Raw genomic sequence first — 18242 nt, forward strand, 5'->3', positions numbered from 1 at the left:
CGCGAGGTAGCGCTAGAATAAATTAATAATAAGCGATGACGGAATATTGATTGTTATAAAACTTTACAAGCTGCTTAATGGCTGTTGTTCAAGGTGAAAGCATTCATCTATCAACGATGATCAAATATTTACAACTTGTGCAGCAATAAATTTGCTGTGAGTATTTTAAAATAACAAGGACGCAAAACGCAAACTTGTTTTTTTAGAGCAGATTTTGAGCGTCCGTAGGAGGCCAATCAAACCAAGTTGTTAAACAAACATTTGTTTTAGACATGATAACTTCGAAAACTGCAAAACTCAAAAAGTTTTAAAAACGTTTTTCGTTAACCAAAAGTTCATTTAAAAAAAAAAATTGTCCAATTTATAACTAAAATTGTTTACTGAACTTTTTTTAATTTTAAGTAATTTAGAAATCTTATAAATTTATTCTAATAAAATAATTTAATAAATACAAACGTAATAGGAATCTAAACTGATGACAAATTTAAATGGAGTTTTATTTCGTAAAAAAAAACTGATCGAATGAATAATATCATAAAAACTAGAATCGATTTTATAAACTTCTAAACAAATCAAAAAAAAACATTTATTAACTATTATAAATAAATAAATTAAACAGACGAATTTTATAACAACAGACAAAGCTTAAACTTTTTTCAAATTTGAAAATATATCACAGGAAGAATTTGTTATTTATTTAAAATACTTTTTGAACCTGTCTATCAAAATTTAATAGTTAAAAAAACACGAACCATTGTTTGTTGTAATTTTTGACCAATAACTTATAATGATTTGAAGATAGAAAATTTACTATCTTATAACTAGATTACTGTAGCATATTGTGATATTTTAAACTTATCAAGTTTCAAGTGTAAATAGTACTTTTATATACTAAAGAGTATGCACCTACTTTGTGCAAAATATAAAACTGATAAAAACAGTTTTCTTATGTATTTAAAAAAAAAGTAATCATGAAATTATAAATCAAAAGATTTATTAAACACTAAAACCTTGCTTTGAAGAAATTAGTTTAGGTTGTTACCTGAAACAAATATGTTTAATATACTAGTCTTTTAAAATGTCAATTGAAATTGAGGCTTATGTTAAAGAAATATCTATGATAAAAAATAATTTAAGTCTATCATTAATCTAATAAATTTAAAAGGTAGAAGTTACAACATAATAATTTAGAAATGAAACTCATATAATAATTGAACAGGGAGAAGTTTTCTAATTACCTAGGAGAGAAATTAATAGTAGGGTTTGAAGGTAGATCATAAACGCAGCCTCGTTTAGAGTGAGCAGTTTCCAAGATGAACTCACAAACAAAAGATGAACAACAGTTTGAAAATACCCACCGGCTCAAATAAGGTAAAATCAATAGGATACTCATGTACCGCTTTAATATACTACTTCAGCTGATAATTTATACAGGGTTGCCACTCGTTTTTTCAAAATTTTTCCAAGTTTTTCAAATTCCTTCCAGGTTTTTAAAAGTACACATTTTTGGGTTTATTTTTAGTTTAAAGTTAAATTTAAGGTAAGAAACAGTGTTAAACAGTATAAAAAGATTGAAAAGATACTGTAAAGCTACTTAAAGTGTGTTTTTTGATTAAAAAATTTTTGGTGTTGACAAAAATTTTTTATCTATACAATAAATTTTTTGAGTCAAACCAAAACTTTACTACTGCAGTAATATACTGAACATGTAAAAATTATTAAAAATTCCAGATTTTTTGTTCAAAATTCCAGGTTTTTCCAGGTTTTTTTTTCAAAATTTCTTAAATTCCAAGTTTTTTTTAGGTTATTTTTGCCTAAATTGTCAAATTCCAGGTTTTTCCAGGATTCCAGGTAAAGTGGCAACCCTGATTATAGTTACTAAAAATTTGGGTGTCGACAACTATACTAGAAGACCCCGCAGTCGGCTTGAATTAAAATAAACAGAATCGCTTTGTTCAAGTTTTGAATCACGGGCGCGGGATTGGGAAAGGAAAGAGCAGCAAATTGACTTCTGCAGCAACACAACTCGCCATGGCAACTCATCAGAACTCGTACTTGTCGCCATGGCAACCGTTGTCGCCCGTGCACTCGGAACACTTGTTCTCGCAACCCCCATCCGACACAAGAGAGTCGTCTGAGCTGTCCACTCCCGCCTGCAGCTCCTTCTTCTTCGAGCAATCCCGCTCGCAAGTCTCCGGATCGGTTAACAGTCCCTGTTGGGTTTGTTCATATTTTAAAAGGCATTAAAAACTACTTTTATTAGTTGTTTTAATTTAATAATTTGTAGCGATAATTTTATATAGTTTTTATAACTATTACTATTTTTGTTAAGTATTGACTTATTTTTTAATCAAAGAAAAACTTAGTAAATAAATGTATGTTTAATATTTGCACTACAATTTTTAATTTATTACCGAATTATGATGTACCTATTATAAAGCTGAGTTTTATTAATCTGAAATAATAAGCTAAAAATTTATAGACAATGCACAGTTCTTAAAACAACAAGTTTAGTTTTGCAATGATAATTAAACTTTTCTAAATATGAATAACCTAATACTTATAAAAACATTAAAACACAATACTAATCTATTTATTATTTGTGCTTAATAGAGCCTCGTGATGAAAAGTAAACTATTTTTACAGTTGAATTAACAATCGTTATTTAGTTTTTGCATGACAATTTATTTTAAGATAATAAGGTTTTTGAAACTTCAATTTATTTTTAAATCCTGTTAAAAAATAATTATTTTAATATAGCAATTTTGTAATTATAAAATAAATAAATTCATTTTACAAAAGTGCACAAATGTCTATTAGGTTTTAATGCCTTTTTATCAAAACTAGTACTTTATATAAAGAAGAACCTATAAGAGGGAAATACAAGTTTTTGTATATTAAAAACACGGAAATACTAAAACATGCACATCTAAATAAACTTGTACTTTATGCATATTTAACTACATGGTAATTTAAGCTCAGTGTAGGTCTCAAGTGAATTACGACATTGTAATTGGAATATAAATATAAAACATACTTGAATATAACTAAACAAACCACACTTGCTGCTAATAAAAATATATAAATTTATTCTTTTTAACAAATTACTCTTACAATAGTAGTGTATACTTAACCTAAAATAGAAGTTACTGAAAACAACAGTTGTTTAAACATTAAAAAACTGTTATAGTAATACGACTTTAATATTATTAAAAGTTATCACTTATCTTTTAAAAAAAAGTTAATCAAACAAATAAAAAACAAAATAATTTAAAAGAAAAACTTTTTAGAACTATCTCTACAATTTTTCTTTAAAGGTTACAAACTTACTTGGATTACAGAATTTTTAAGTTGTTAATTAAAACTATCTTTTATTTAAATAATAAAATATAAAAATCTAGAACCTCACATTTTGTCTTCAATAACTTTAATAAACTTAAATTAACAAAAACAACTAATTCATTAAAAATAAATAAAATCCATAAACTTAACACAAATTATTCTAAACTAACTAATACAATATTTTTGTTTAAAACTTTAATGTAAAAATCAACAAAAAAATCATCATATGTAAAACTTACTTTTTTAAGAATCTTTAGCTGCTCTTTAGCACTAATATTTCTTTGGTTAGGATACGTTTTGTTTATAATCTGTCATATGAAACTTATCTAATGTAATACACTACATACTATTTAAATTAAAATTATCTGTAAGAAACTCTGATTAGCCACAAGTAAGGTAAACACTTAGGTTAAGTTTATAACTGAACTATGAAAAACAAACATATTTCTAGTCTGCAAACTTCAGTAAATACATCTAATCTAAAACTTACTTAATTTTATACTTTCTTACTTACAACTTCGTTTAAAACTATATTTTTCTTAGATTCTTCCAAAAGTAAATTTACAAAAAAAAATTCATAACCAACTTTTAACAACTTTGAATAAAAAAAAAGCTATGTCAAAACGTAATCAAAAATAAACCGACCTGTGTGGAAGTTTCCATGGCAACGTAGCAAACGCAACCTTCGTGTGAATTGGATCTTGAGTTCTTGTTGACTGCTCGTATCAAGCTTCTTCGGCTGCAACCAAGTTAATTGTTACTACTATGACTCGTTTGCGTTAGTAAATGAAGGAGTTTAAGTCATAAGAGAGAAAGGCAGTTTGTTTATGCTTCATAACGACAACAAAAGTCACGTACGCATTTTCAAATTATGTCTCGCAGCTTTTTATTTATTTATTGGCTTACAGGGTTAAGGTACAAGTTATTGATTAAAACGTGTGTAACATCTAAAGTAGATAAATAAACTGTTACAAATTTATTTTATGAGTAAAAAAATGAAAATTTATATATATATAAAATTTATATGGACTATTTGTCAGGGATAACATTTTTTTTTATTGCATCTTCTGTAAATTACCTCAAATTATAAAGTTATTTTCTTAAATAACAGATTTTGTAGGATATTTATTCAAATACGTCATATAAACACTAAATATTTCGATTATTTTTAAGCTCTTAACTAATTATTTCACAATTAACTAATCCTAAGTAAGCAAAATAAAAACTCACAAAAAATTTATTCAGTTTGTTTAAGTTGTTTTCCTATTCCTAAACTAAATATCAAACTTTTAGTTGTAGATCATAATACGTTTAATTAAAAACTTAATTTGAAATATTTTCTATGTAAATAAAACTGATCAATATTACTTAGAAACTTAATGAAGGGTTTATCTTTTTTCTTAGGTTTGAAATATAAAACTAGTTTATTAGATATGAAAGCAATAATAAAGATAACGCTTCCAACATAATAGTATCTAGAATGGACAACGTGAAACATTCGTCAGTCAATATATGACGTTTTTGAAAAAAAAATATTGATTTTATCTAGCATTTATAGATACAGTAGTAAAAATTGATTCGGAAAAGTATTTTTCATATGTTAAAATCTCAAGTATTTTACAATATAGTAAATGTACTAAATCAAAATTACTACAATTTTAGTGCATTGTATATAACTAATAACACAAACTTTATCATTTATAAGTAGTATATATTTATAAATACAACAAAAACAATCACATTCTTTTACATGATTCCTTGAGTTCTTAAAAATATATAACTAAGTGTTAATAATTTATCAATTAAATTTTTCAAATTTTGTAATTTAAAAACTATTTTCAATTATTTCAAATTCTTACTTTAAATTTCGTTAAAAATCATAATTTAAAATCTTAGGATACATCATGTTATCTGAAAGAGTTTAAAATTTTTAAGATATAATTTAAGTATACAATATAAAAACACTGCATTCCCACGTAAAATCTAAATTGAACAGAAACTTTTACTTTAAAATATTGATTCTATTCAAACTTTTACTACATGTTAAAGCTTTATTTATAAAATTTCTGAGCATTAAAAATAATACAGCATTAACAAACTGATAACTATAAACAACTTAGTAGAATTATAAACACTTGTTAAATCGGTATTTATTTATTAAGTAAACTGTTTTTTTAAGTTTTGATATTTAAAACAAGTTAAAATATACAATTAGTACAACTGATTAAAAATTATTTTGAATGTATCAAATTTTCTCTAACAAATGATGTAAAAGCAATTTCTAACAAACTACAAATAACAAGCTGAAAAACTAGAAAAACAATATTAAATGCTAAATATTATCATAAAATTATATAAAATGATAAAGCAAAGAATCTTGTCAAAACAATATATGTGCAAATTATTTAAAATGTGAAAATAAAAGTTTTTTAAACCAATGCTGCTTCATGTTACACTTTTTCAAAACGTGAACTTATTAAAAAGACTCAAGCTACAAATGTTAATGAAAATTCTTATCAAAAACTATTGTTAAAAAACACAAAATCAATAATTGTATAGTACAATATTTAGATTTTATATTTAAATCAATATAGTTAACCTAAAAATATTTCATACAAAAAGCAATTACTGTATGCTTACAATTTAAACTTTAAATAAAATTAATTTTTAATTTTAGGCTTTTAATTTATAAATTTACAATTTCCTATACAAATAGTCTATATTTGTAATATTCTACAAATGTATATGAACTAGTAAAATGTACGTGAAAAACTAAATTATTTTCTAATATTTCCTAGTGAAACTTAATTACTAAAGAAATGAAACATATAAATGTTACATGCATATTTTTACATACAAAACCACCAGAAGATTTTTACAAAGATATATGAATGTACCTATACTTAAAAACTTAAATTGTGCAAAATTTAAGAAAGCAAAATAAAAGTTGTTTTTCTTATGACATGACTAGCTCTTGAGGTTTCGTTTCAGGCTTCCTACAGTTAATATCATTTTTCTAAAGATTTATTTTAATGAAAAGTTATACAAAAAAGTGCGCATATTCTTAAAAGAAGTACCAAAATAAACTTTGTATTGATGGTAAAAAATTTTTTTAAACCAAAATATATGCTTAATTAAAAGAGACTTTTTCATGGCTTGCTTGATATAATAACATTTACATAATAATCAAGTTTGAAAATAGTTTTCTCAGATCTTATTCAAAAAAGTTCAAATACTAAATTTAAAAAGTTTAGTATGGATAAAAACTAGCACTAGTGTTTATTTTGAAGTATGGTATAACAATTTGTCTTTCTTTTTAATGTTTATAAAAACTTCACTGCATTTTGTGGCACACTAAAGAACATTTTAAACTACCTTTAGCTGCTGTATATTAAAAGAACATACTTTGAATAAAGTTTCTTTCCGAGAACCAAAATGATAATGAAGACCACAACAGCAGAAGCTCCAATCCCTATTCCCTTGTACATCCAAGCTGTTGAATATTATAAGTATAAAATAAATATTGTGTCTAGTTGTGACTTGTGATTAGTTACTAAATCTAAAACAAGTCTATTGTGTGAGAAAATTAGGAAAGAGTTATCATATCTAAACTTATTTGTAAGCACTAAAATTTTGAAGATGATTCACATGGTAATGGGAACAATTTTAATGAACAATATTTTAATGGCAAACATTAGAGCAAAATATCTTTTTTTAGAGAACGTTATTACTTGGGCCTATAAATAGTCTTGTAAATTGATTACAATGTTTTCCTTAAAGTATAAAATGTGTACTTCTTTCAATTTATTATGATATTTACAGGGTTGCCACTCGTATTTTTCAAATTTTTTCTAGGTTTTCCGAATTTCTTCCAGGTTTTTAAAAGTACACATTTTTGGGTCTCTTTTTATTTTTAAGTTAATTTCTATTTAAGAGACTGTGTTAAATAGTATTAAATATTGAAAAGATTCTGTAAAGTTACTTTAAATGTGTTTTTTAATACAAAAAATTTTTGATGATGACAAAAAATCTTAATTATATGATAGATTTTTTGTGTCAAATCAAAATTTTACAACTGGAAATGTTGAAATTATTAAAAATTCCAGGTTTTTCCAGATTATTTTAGCCTAAATTTTCAAATTCCAGGGTTTTCCAGGTTTTGTGGCAACCCTGTATTTAAAAACAAGATAGCCATTTTACCTGTTGACCTTGAATTGAAAATTTGAGCAAAATAATTATTCATTGAACAAAAAGTAAGTAAAATATTGAAATTTAAAATAAACAACAAATAATTTTCATGTTAAAAAAATTTAAATACCCATTGAAAAATTTATTATAAAACACATTTAAAATAGCACCAGAATCTTTTCTCGATTTTTATACTACTAAAAACATTTTTAACCTTAAAATTAATTTTATACTAAAAACGGTCAAAAAAGCTTGTACTTTAATGAGTAGGAAGAAAATTTAAAAAAACCAGTGGCCACCTTGTAAAAGGCAATGAATAAAAATATAATTTATTAAAGGTACATTTGTTAAATATTTGATTAAGGTGTGAAATTATTTTAAAATTTAACTATAATAACATAAAATGTAAATAATGGTTAAAGCTGTTAAACTATGTAGAAATATGTATTCAAAAGCACAAAAAACAACGTAAATTTAATAAGTTAAGCACTTTGAAAAATTGCTGTTTTGGTTTGGCAAACAATAATTAAAATTTCAAATATAAAAGTTTTAGGAAGAAAAATACAAACTTTATTTCGGAAACTTTAAATGAACTTGAAAGTTAAAGAACGAAAAGAAATTACATTCTCTCATACCAACATATGGCAAACACTAAGAATGCAAAGTCACTAAGAGAGAATACTTTAAAAAAAAAGGAAGGAAATCACGTACAGAATATACCATAGTATATTTAAAGTAATATTCAAATCATTTATTGTAAAGCACTACTCTACATCGTAATAGTTTTCAAAGATCAAGTTTACAAAATAAATATTTAGTTACTAATCTAAAAACAACAAAAAGCTTAAAAAACAAAACAAGAAACTAAATCAATTAGCACTTACAGATTAAATCTATATCCAATGTGTTTTTCACTCAACAATTATTATACATAATTTAAGTGCTCACAAACATGTATTATTCAAAAAATGTTGTTTTTTTTCTAATATTTTAAATTGCTAAAATATTAAAAACACTATGGTTTGTACATACGTGGAAGTATTTTATTTAGCTTAAACTAATTAACTTTTCTACCTTGTTAAAACTAAACAAACATTTTACCACAAAAGACAATAAAAACTAAATAATCACAAGATTTTTATTGATAAGCAAACTTTTAAAAGTTTAATTATCACATAACTGACTTTTAATATCTTTGTCATGATAACATATCTGGGTAATCTGGATAAACAACGTGTTAAAATAATCAAATATAACTTAATTATGTAAATTATTGAAAATAATGTGTAATTCTGAATGACTAAAAACTGTAATATCCGTTATCAGCCAGTTTACTTGACAGAAGTTTGCGTAAGCAGAATTACTCTTAAAGAAATTAAATTAACACATGAAGAAAATGATTAACAAGTAGGTGAAGTAAATTGTCAACATAGTAATTGTCAAATAACTGTTAAATTGAAAAGGTTGTTAATAAAAAAAAAGTAATTCATATACAATAAACCATTGTTAAAATTCTAAAATTATGAATCTTTACGCAACAATTTCTCGTTTGAACGTTAAAACAGAAGTCAAAACTTATTTTTAATTGGATGGTATAATTTTTTTAAATCATATTTAAATAAAATATTAAGGCTTTTAAAACTAACTCGAAGCTGCAGGTATTGAATTTTGGTTGTTTTTGAAGTCATTTTCATCTGTTTAAAAAAACCATTTTATATTCATTCATATTGGACACGATATAAAGAAAAATATCTGCTTCATACATATTTTATAAGATAATGCATAGATTATATACCACATATTAACATTTTAAAACTAGAACTTAATATCTACAATCATTTCCAAGAGTTGATCATACATTAGGAGTTAGATAAAAACTTAGTTTCAGTTTAAAATATCATATGTTACTTAAAAGACAAATATTTTAAAATTCATCTGTAAACCATGCAAAACATATATCAAAAAGTATTAAATACATTAAACTGTTTTTTTTTTGCTTGCTTGCTAAACATAGTTACAAAAACTGTTTACACTTCGTCGTATCATATTTATAAACAAAACATTTAAGGCTTTTCGTTAAAACTTCATTTTTTGATCTTTAAAGGTCACCAAACATAAAAAAGTTCATTTTAAGTTTTAAATTCTTTGATATTTTTTTTTATAAAGTTTTTTAAACAGTTCAACTTTCATACATTGTTACATTTATAATATATACTTAAAACTTTTCAAATAACAAAAACTTTATACACTATCAAGATCAAAGCTGAAATTTTAGCTTAACTTCTCACATAAACTTCTTGCAACTGGCTTTACTACAATACTGCTAGTTTTTTGTCCTATTTTTTCAATTGTACTAATATCTATTTTGACTGGCCTGATATTCTGATCAATGTCCTTGCTAACATTTTTTATAGCAGCTCCTTGAATTTCTGACAAATTTAAGCTTTTAAATAGTTTAAAAACTATAAAACGTTAAATTCAATGTTAAACTAGCAACTCAATAGAACAAGTAGTTAATATAATAGCGGAAAATAGTTGTTATTATACCATTAGTATAAATACTATTAGTTGTTTCAACAAATAATTCTTTTTTAACTAACATTTATTATTCAACTTCGATATTTTAACAAAAAAACATAATATTTTAAAACAGAAAAAAAATAGAATGAACAAAAAAATTATGAGGTTTTTAAAGCAATACTTAAAATAAATTGGGCACAAATTCTTCATTTTACACTCATGGGTATAAAGAAATAAATAAACTAAGAACAATATTCCTAATACGAGTTTTTCGTTTATTTCCAATTTAATAAAACCATATCCAAAAAATTTACTTAAATTATAAGATATTAATAAAATTACCTACATAAGTACTTAAACTAAGAAAACATAATAAGTAAATTTGTTTTTATTTTTGTTAGGCTTTTAATTTTTGTTAACTTCTTTAAACGTTTAAATGAATTTAAGTAAATTCTAGAGTATAATTCAAAATTATTAAATTTTACAAATAAAATGAAAAAATCTCACAATAAAAACACTTACTACTTTTCAAAGTATTTGTTTTAATATTTGAATATTTTAGTTATTTTACAGAAAACTATACTCAACTCTAAGATAAAACTGTTATTTTCGTTTGTTTATATTGGAAAGTTTACCTACATAATAAACTATTATAACATGAATTTTAAATTATTATAGATTTAAATGCCTATATCGATAAAGTTATGACCAACCTAGACAACTTACTTTAAATAACAATCTTTATTTAAGTTATAAAAAACAGAGTTCAAATAGATAAAAGTTTGTTATAACTTTTATGTTGATAATTTGATTATACATACTATTACAATTAAAACAACACTATAGAATGGTTATTAAAAATATTAGCTGAAAAAAGTGGAATATTAAGTTTTTATATTTGAAATAACAGTTTTGAACATATGCTTTTTTTATAAGATTGAAATGTATTGTTAACATTAAGTTGTAAAGTTTTAAAATAAACATGAAATACCTTTACTGGTAGTATGTTTTCTTTTGTATTTTTGTTGTAACAAGGAAGTTGTAACTATTTTATTATCAACTTGACTTTTTTGTGTTATTTGTGTTGTTGAGTGAATAGGTTGTTTAGTTGTACTTTCTACTTTTTGTTTGTCGTCGTTATTGTTTTGTGAAAAACTATTGGGAGAACTATGACTATTGTTACTACTAGAAGTAGGTATAAAAGCAGCTGTTTCTGTAGATTGATCAGTTGAATCACTTTCATACGTAGCTTTAGTAGTAGTTGGAACAGCAGTAACTACTTTAGTAGCAGTCTGAGTTGTTTCAGCTGGTTCCGATTCTAGGAGAACAAAATACTTTAAAGAGCTTGAAAAACAATTAAAAGTCTCTTTTAGTCTAAGTATTGTATCTCTCTATACAGTAGAGATTTGCAAAAAAAAATTCATACTATTTTTTTACTTAGTTGTACTTAAAATCCTTACTAAGTTATATAAACAATTTCTTAATTATTTTGTTTAGTTGACATATGTATCTAAACAGCTTACATCTATAAAATACCTTCACAAAATCAATGAACTTTTTAGTTACTTAGTTAGCTTAGAGAACTTGAATAATAAAACAACCTTTTTTGTAGTAATAGCTGTAATAGTCATCATATTCTTTTTTCGAAAATATATTGTTTTGATGGTTAGACTCACTTGTAACACCATTTTCAGTCTTTTTTTTGAAAATACGAACATACCCTCCTTCAGAAGTCTAAATATTTTTTTTTCATTTTAATAAGATTTAATTTTTTTTTATAAAATAAAAATTTTTTGAAAATAAACCATATCTCAATATTAAAAATGCTGTTTATTTGTTCAGCAATAAGCAAAATAATTATTAACTAGATGGCTATTATAATATTTGTAAGACTGGACATTGAATATTTGATTTGTCATCTACCCAAACAAATAAGCTGTAGCTACTTTTGTTGCTAAAGAACTAAGTTTAAAAAACTGAATTTTATTATTTATGTACTTTTGTTGGTCATTCAGTTTAAATATTACTAACAACAAGCTAAAACTCAGTTACACTTTTTATTAAATTTAAAATAACACTGAAAGATTTGCATTTAAACCAGGTTATTTTTTCTTTCCATAGTTTTTTACGTAGTTGAACTATTTTCCCTAGTTTTTTTCGTAGTTAGAACTATTAAATAATGTAAACAAATTTCAAGTTCATGAAAATTAGACAGAAATAAAAGTTTTGTTTATAACAATGTTGGTAGTATATTTATAAACTAAATTTATTTAATATAATTTGTTCTGATACTAAGGTATTTTAGTAGTATAAAATTGTACATATAAGTTTATAGTCAATAATATACAAAAAATATATAGATAATAACTGAAAAACTCCAAACTTAGTTCCAGTGGATTTTTATTGTTTAAAATGTTTTATTTTATATCAAAGCGTTTATTTATTTCAATTCAAAAAAACGTTGTTTACTACTAAAACTGTCAAACTTGATTTGATAAAGCATAAGTTATATCAAAATAATATATTCGTCTAATTCAGTTAAGAAAAAATAAAAATTAAAATTATCTATAAATCAAAATCCACTTTGGTAATTAATCTTTTTAACTCGTGAAATAGTTGTTTTAAAAAGGTAATATTTTATGTATAAAACACAGTGAAAAAAAAAACAATATACATCTTATTTATAAAAATAAAACTTACAAGAATGCCACTATGCATGGCACCACAACATACTGATGTATCTTTCCAGTAAGTATCAGTTCCATAAACTCTGAAATCACAATCATCTCCAAAGTCTTCAGTAACAGAGCAGTTACTACAATGAACTAAAAATCCATTTGAAGGATATTCTTTGTGCTCATACTCTTGCAATATGTCAGAAAACCTTTCATCACAAGTAAGTTCAACTGCAAAAAATCAAAAACCTTGTTTAACATATTATTGGATTTTTTTTGTAAAACTTATCAAGACTCTGTAAACTTAAAAATAAGAGTAAACTGAAATTTTTTCTGAATATTTTTTTATTTTTTATAATTTTTTTGAAATATGCTATTTGTTTACTCATACCTTATATTTATGTAAAAGTTTAAAAATTAACAGTGAAACATGTTAAAATTTATTAATTTACTGAATAGTTTATTACAAAAAAGACCTTTACAAAAGTAGAGTAGTTAATTATGGTGGTAATATTTATTTACAAGTTTTTACTACTCTTTAAAGCAATATAAAAATAGCATAAGTTAGAAAAAAACTCAGCAATGGTTTTATGAATTAGTACAGAAAATATAAAAGTAAGAAAATGAAACAAATTATGATTAAACAATACAACTTTAAATTATACATAAAAAAAAATATTTTAATGTAGTATAACTAAAATTATAAGATATCTTGAGTTTTTTAAAAAGGTTCAAAAAAAATTAAATTTGGATTTTTTTTGTAAAACTTATCAAGACTCTGTAAACTTAAAAATAAGAGTAAACTGAAATTTTTTCTGAATATTTTTTTATTTTTTATAATTTTTTTGAAATATGCTATTTGTTTACTCATACCTTATATTTATGTAAAAGTTTAAAAATTAACAGTGAAACATGTTAAAATTTATTAATTTACTGAATAGTTTATTACAAAAAAGACCTCTACAAAAGTAGAGTAGTTAATTTATGGTGGTAATATTTATTTACAAGTTTTTACTACTCTTTAAAGCAATATAAAAATAGCATAAGTTAGAAAAAAACTCAGCAATGGTTTTATGAATTAGTACAGAAAATATAAAAGTAAGAAAATGAAACAAATTATGATTAAACAATACAACTTTAAATTATACATAAAAAAAATATTTTAATGTAGTATAACTAAAATTATAGCTATCTTGAGTTTTTTAAAAAGGTTCAAAAAAAATTAAACTAAGCTGAATTTTCTTAACATTTAAAACTGGCTGAGTTTTTCTCAGTTGGCCTAATCAGTGGCAACCTATTTCATAGTTAATCTATACTTATTGATAAATTTGCAACTGATGTTTACAAAAACCAAACATTTTTTTTGTAAAAATTATTGCAGAATTCTATGTTCAAGTAAATAATAAATGATTTGTTTAGTTTTAAAACTACTTACTTGTATTTTTTTTTTTTTAATCTTGGAAATCTAAACATATCTTTATTATACAAACTTAAATCTTAAAGGCTGTTTTGAAATTCTAAAATCAGCTATAAAAAACTTACTAGTAAAAATAAGGTTCAAAAAAAGGTAAGTTTGTTTTATCATTTTCTTAAAACTTCACTTGTTCCAGTATAAAAATATTCTAACTAATCTATTTTAAATTAAAATAAACACTGCTTAAAGAATAAGCTCTTACAAATGTTGACAAAAACTTTAAGTAAAGACTGTACATTTTAGTTCGATTTATAGTATACCTTTCTAAATTAAAAAAAAATTAAATGTTTTAATAAATTTCTACAAACAGTGTCAACTTTTTTCTGCAATCTAAAAGATTTTTGATCAGTTTTACATGGTTTTAAAAGCTAATTAAGATTAGATTGTTACTGCTTTTGGAAGTAAAAAATAATTTAATCTTTTTTAAAACAGCAAACCTCAATCTTTGTTTATATCTAGTATAATACAATATTTTACTTTGATAGTATACTATCTAGTTTATCAACAAGTAATTCTAAGAAGTTTTTAACATAAATAAACTAAGTGATTGTTTATTAGATTATTATTTTATCAAAAAAAAAAATTAAATAGTTCTTATATCAAGTATAACTGATAAACGTAGTAGTTTTCTACCAGATCCAAATGCAATATCCTGCCGATTTAGGTCATAGCTTGCTGAGATGCTAATCAGACCATATTTAGATTATTTTTTAAATTGAAACAGGTTCCTGTATTTCTATTAAAAAAAGTTTCAGTCTGGTTTGAGTTTGATCTCAACTTTGATTAAAGACTCGGATCCCGAGTACTTATTTATAAATTGAGCTTGGCTGGAACTGAATTAAACTTTTTTTATTTGATATCAGGTCAGAACTAATTTCAATATTTTTTAAATCAAAATCTGGTTGGAATGAGATCATTCAAGCAAAGGCCAAAGCAAATCTGAGTGGATTTGGTGGATCTTTATTTATGTCAATTGTTATATAATAGCAATTTCCACACTTTTTCAGCTACAACTTTTCATTTATATATTTATCTTTTATGTTTTAAACTGTATTTAAGTTCTCATTCTTGTAATTTAACAAGATAATAATTATATCATTGAGAGACTAAATTTTTAATTAACAACATCATTACTAAAACAAAATTTTAATTTTCTGATGAAAATTGGTATTTAAAAATAGTATTAATGCTATTATGTTTTCAATGTTATTTGGGTACTAATATAAACATGATTTAAAAATATAGCAACATAACTTTTGTTCAAAATGACAATATTTACCAGAAAAATTGAAATTTCACTATAGTAATGATGTGATTAAGAACACTAATGGACGTTGTTAATAAACAAAGTATACAATAATTTAAATTTAAATAATATCTAAATAAATTTCTAAAATATTTGTAGTCTGCTGTTTATAAATTACATTAGAAACTTTTCTTTTTAATTAATGTAAATATTCACTTTTCTATTAAAAGTTGTATAATTGTTACTTTTTACTTTAAAAATTTTCAATTGTTAAGATAAAAGTAAAACAAAAAGTACAGTTTACTTCTTATTAAAATACTTTAATATATTGACTTTAAACATATATCAGTAATGAAAACTATAGTCTAAACGTTTAATAAAGACTTGATACAAAATAATCAAAATAAAGAAAATAATTATATACTTTTACCTTCAACACTAAACATTATAAAAGAAATTAATATTCTAAACAAAACATTTACATAACTTAAATATGATAAGTCTATTTGTAGTCTTGGTAAACTAATTGAATATGGTTAGGGATAAGGGTATTAAAATGCAGCATACTTATTGGAATAAAATTTTTGATTGATGAAAAAAAAATTACTTTTACCACATAATCTAGAATCTAGATAGAGATATTATTATCTAATACTTGTAGTATATATTTACTAAACTAACGGATAACACTAAATTTACCTTGATGACCAAAAGTAAATTATTGTATTGGAACAAAGTAAAACATGTATTACTAACTTGCTGTATACAAATTAATAGGAGAGCTATTTGTACATTGTAGTATGGATAATAAAAATATAGTCCATATAAAACTACTCAGACCCAATTCCATTGCAGTATCAAAAAAAAATTTAGGTCAACCTATACGTTTTTATTCTCTAAAAAGATTTTTGTAGTATAGGAGTCATTTTGTAGAAATTCCGGAAGTCCCCTACTATCATTAGTTGATTAAAATTTAATATCAGGGACAAAACAAGCTCAAAAAATTCAAATCTGTGACAAAACTTCAAATGTTTAAATAGTAAATTATAACTGAACAATCAGAGACAAAAAAATAATTATTATCTATTGCAATTTTTATCATAGTATTGCAAAATCTAATCTGAAAACCGCTTATAGACCGAGAAAAAAATAAATTCGAAAGGTTAAATATACAAACCGATAGTACACTCAGTTTGCATATTTCACCTATATCAAGTTCATACTATTAACAAAAATATTTACTATTTTTTTAGGGTTAAATTTTAGAAATAAGTTTAACTTAAATTAAAAAAATATATACATAACTAAACAAAATTATATATTAAAAGTTTGATTAGATAATAAGGATGAGTAAAAATTATATTTTAGTTTTAAAGTAAAATTGCAATTGACAAACAAATTTTAAGTCAACGATATTTTTTAAAAGCAAATGTTATGACATAGACTTAACATTTTTATTAAAGGTATAAACTGACGTTTAGAAATTAAAATTTCGGTTATAGTACAAAATTTGGAAGAAAATTATTGGTATTTACGTTATAAAATCGATTTTCATCAATAAAAATTTTTTTATAGTAAGAACTTAAGAATTAAGATTAAATTTATTTTTAATTATAAAGCTCATTAAATCAAGTTGGTAGTAATTTAAACAAAAATCTTAAAATTTAATATACAGTCTAAAATTTAGACTTTTATTATTATTTTACTTGTTTTCTATAACTAAAACTGTATAGTTTATGAAATAAATAGCCTAGTCAACTTAAGAATATAAAAGTACAAGCCAGGCTAACTATTTAACATATAAATTATCATAAAACTACAAATTTTTAGTATTTTTTTATAGAATTTGTAAAATTTGTTTTAATTATTTCTAAAATCGTTATAATACTTGAAATATACTTAACATTTACACTTTTTACATAAACAACTTTATATAAAGTTAATTTTATTATATTAATAAAAAGAAAAATTTAGGTTTCATTTTGGCCGTAATAATTGTATAAAGATTAAAATTTTTAATTTATAGCTTGCAGCTTGATAGAAAGAAAAGCATTTAACTTTTAAATAGTCCTAACCGGTTTTTTTTTGGAATTTTGACACCAAGATCAATGGTTATCGAACGATTTACATTGTAAAAGGTTAAAATTTTGTCTTCCTTTTTTCAAAAGCTAGTTTTTTGTTAACATGAAAAATTTATAACATTAATTTTGAAAGCAGTAACTAGCAAATATAAACTATTAAATTTTTTAAATGTTAACGGCATAAGGGGTTCTAACATTTTAAATAAATAAATAAGCCTTACATTTCAAAGCTTAAGTTATATACTATAAGATAGTTTTTACAAAACTAATAACTAATTACTTTTGAGATATAACAATTTTTGTAAAATAATTCGGATACAACCATATAGAATTTAAAATTTTAAGGGCAATTTTCTCATAAACAAAACAAATTCATTGAAAACCTATCTCGTCCTTCATTTTAAAAGCAATATAATTTAAAATATCATGAAATGTATTTTAGAACAAACTTGGTTAAAATTTGATCAATAATTTTTTTGGTTTAATGACCTGGATAGCAAAAATACCTCTCGGTCATCGAGTTGCATACCCAAACTTAATAAAAACTAAAATGAGCTAAAAATGAAAAAGAAATTTAAACTCTAAAACGAAGAGCTCTATGAAAAATGAGACTATTAAACTTTACAACCAACATTTAATAATTTTCTCAAAAAGAAAAAAAGAAAATAAAAATATTTGATGTTTTTATTTTTTATGTGTGTTTAAGAATTTCGACT

General features: G+C 23.4%; 1 protein-coding gene across 2 annotated transcripts; it reads right to left on the reverse strand.

Moving 5' to 3' along the window:
* Nucleotides 1-482: 482 nt before the first annotated feature.
* Nucleotides 483-16337, reverse strand: LOC145829944 (uncharacterized). 2 transcript variants are annotated; one of them, XM_082937835.1, is made up of 8 exons: nt 16202-16337; nt 12751-12956; nt 11652-11784; nt 11042-11368; nt 9177-9224; nt 6748-6835; nt 3988-4081; nt 483-2213 (listed from the first exon to the last, which is right to left on the reverse strand). In XM_082937835.1, the coding sequence occupies exons 1-8, from the start codon at nt 16293-16295 to the stop codon at nt 2043-2045; spliced, it is 1161 nt and encodes a 386-aa protein (XP_082793961.1). In that variant the 5' UTR covers nt 16296-16337; the 3' UTR covers nt 483-2042. The 2 variants fall into 2 exon arrangements, with proteins under 2 accessions (XP_082793961.1, XP_082793969.1); XM_082937843.1 differs by lacking the exon at nt 9177-9224.
* Between the last annotated feature and the right edge of the window lie 1905 nt (nt 16338-18242).

The sequence above is a fragment of the Thalia democratica genome, chromosome 1 (genome assembly GCF_965202585.1).
Source record: "Thalia democratica chromosome 1, ktThaDemo2.hap1.1, whole genome shotgun sequence".
In the NCBI taxonomy this organism is placed as follows: Eukaryota; Metazoa; Chordata; class Thaliacea; order Salpida; family Salpidae; genus Thalia; species Thalia democratica.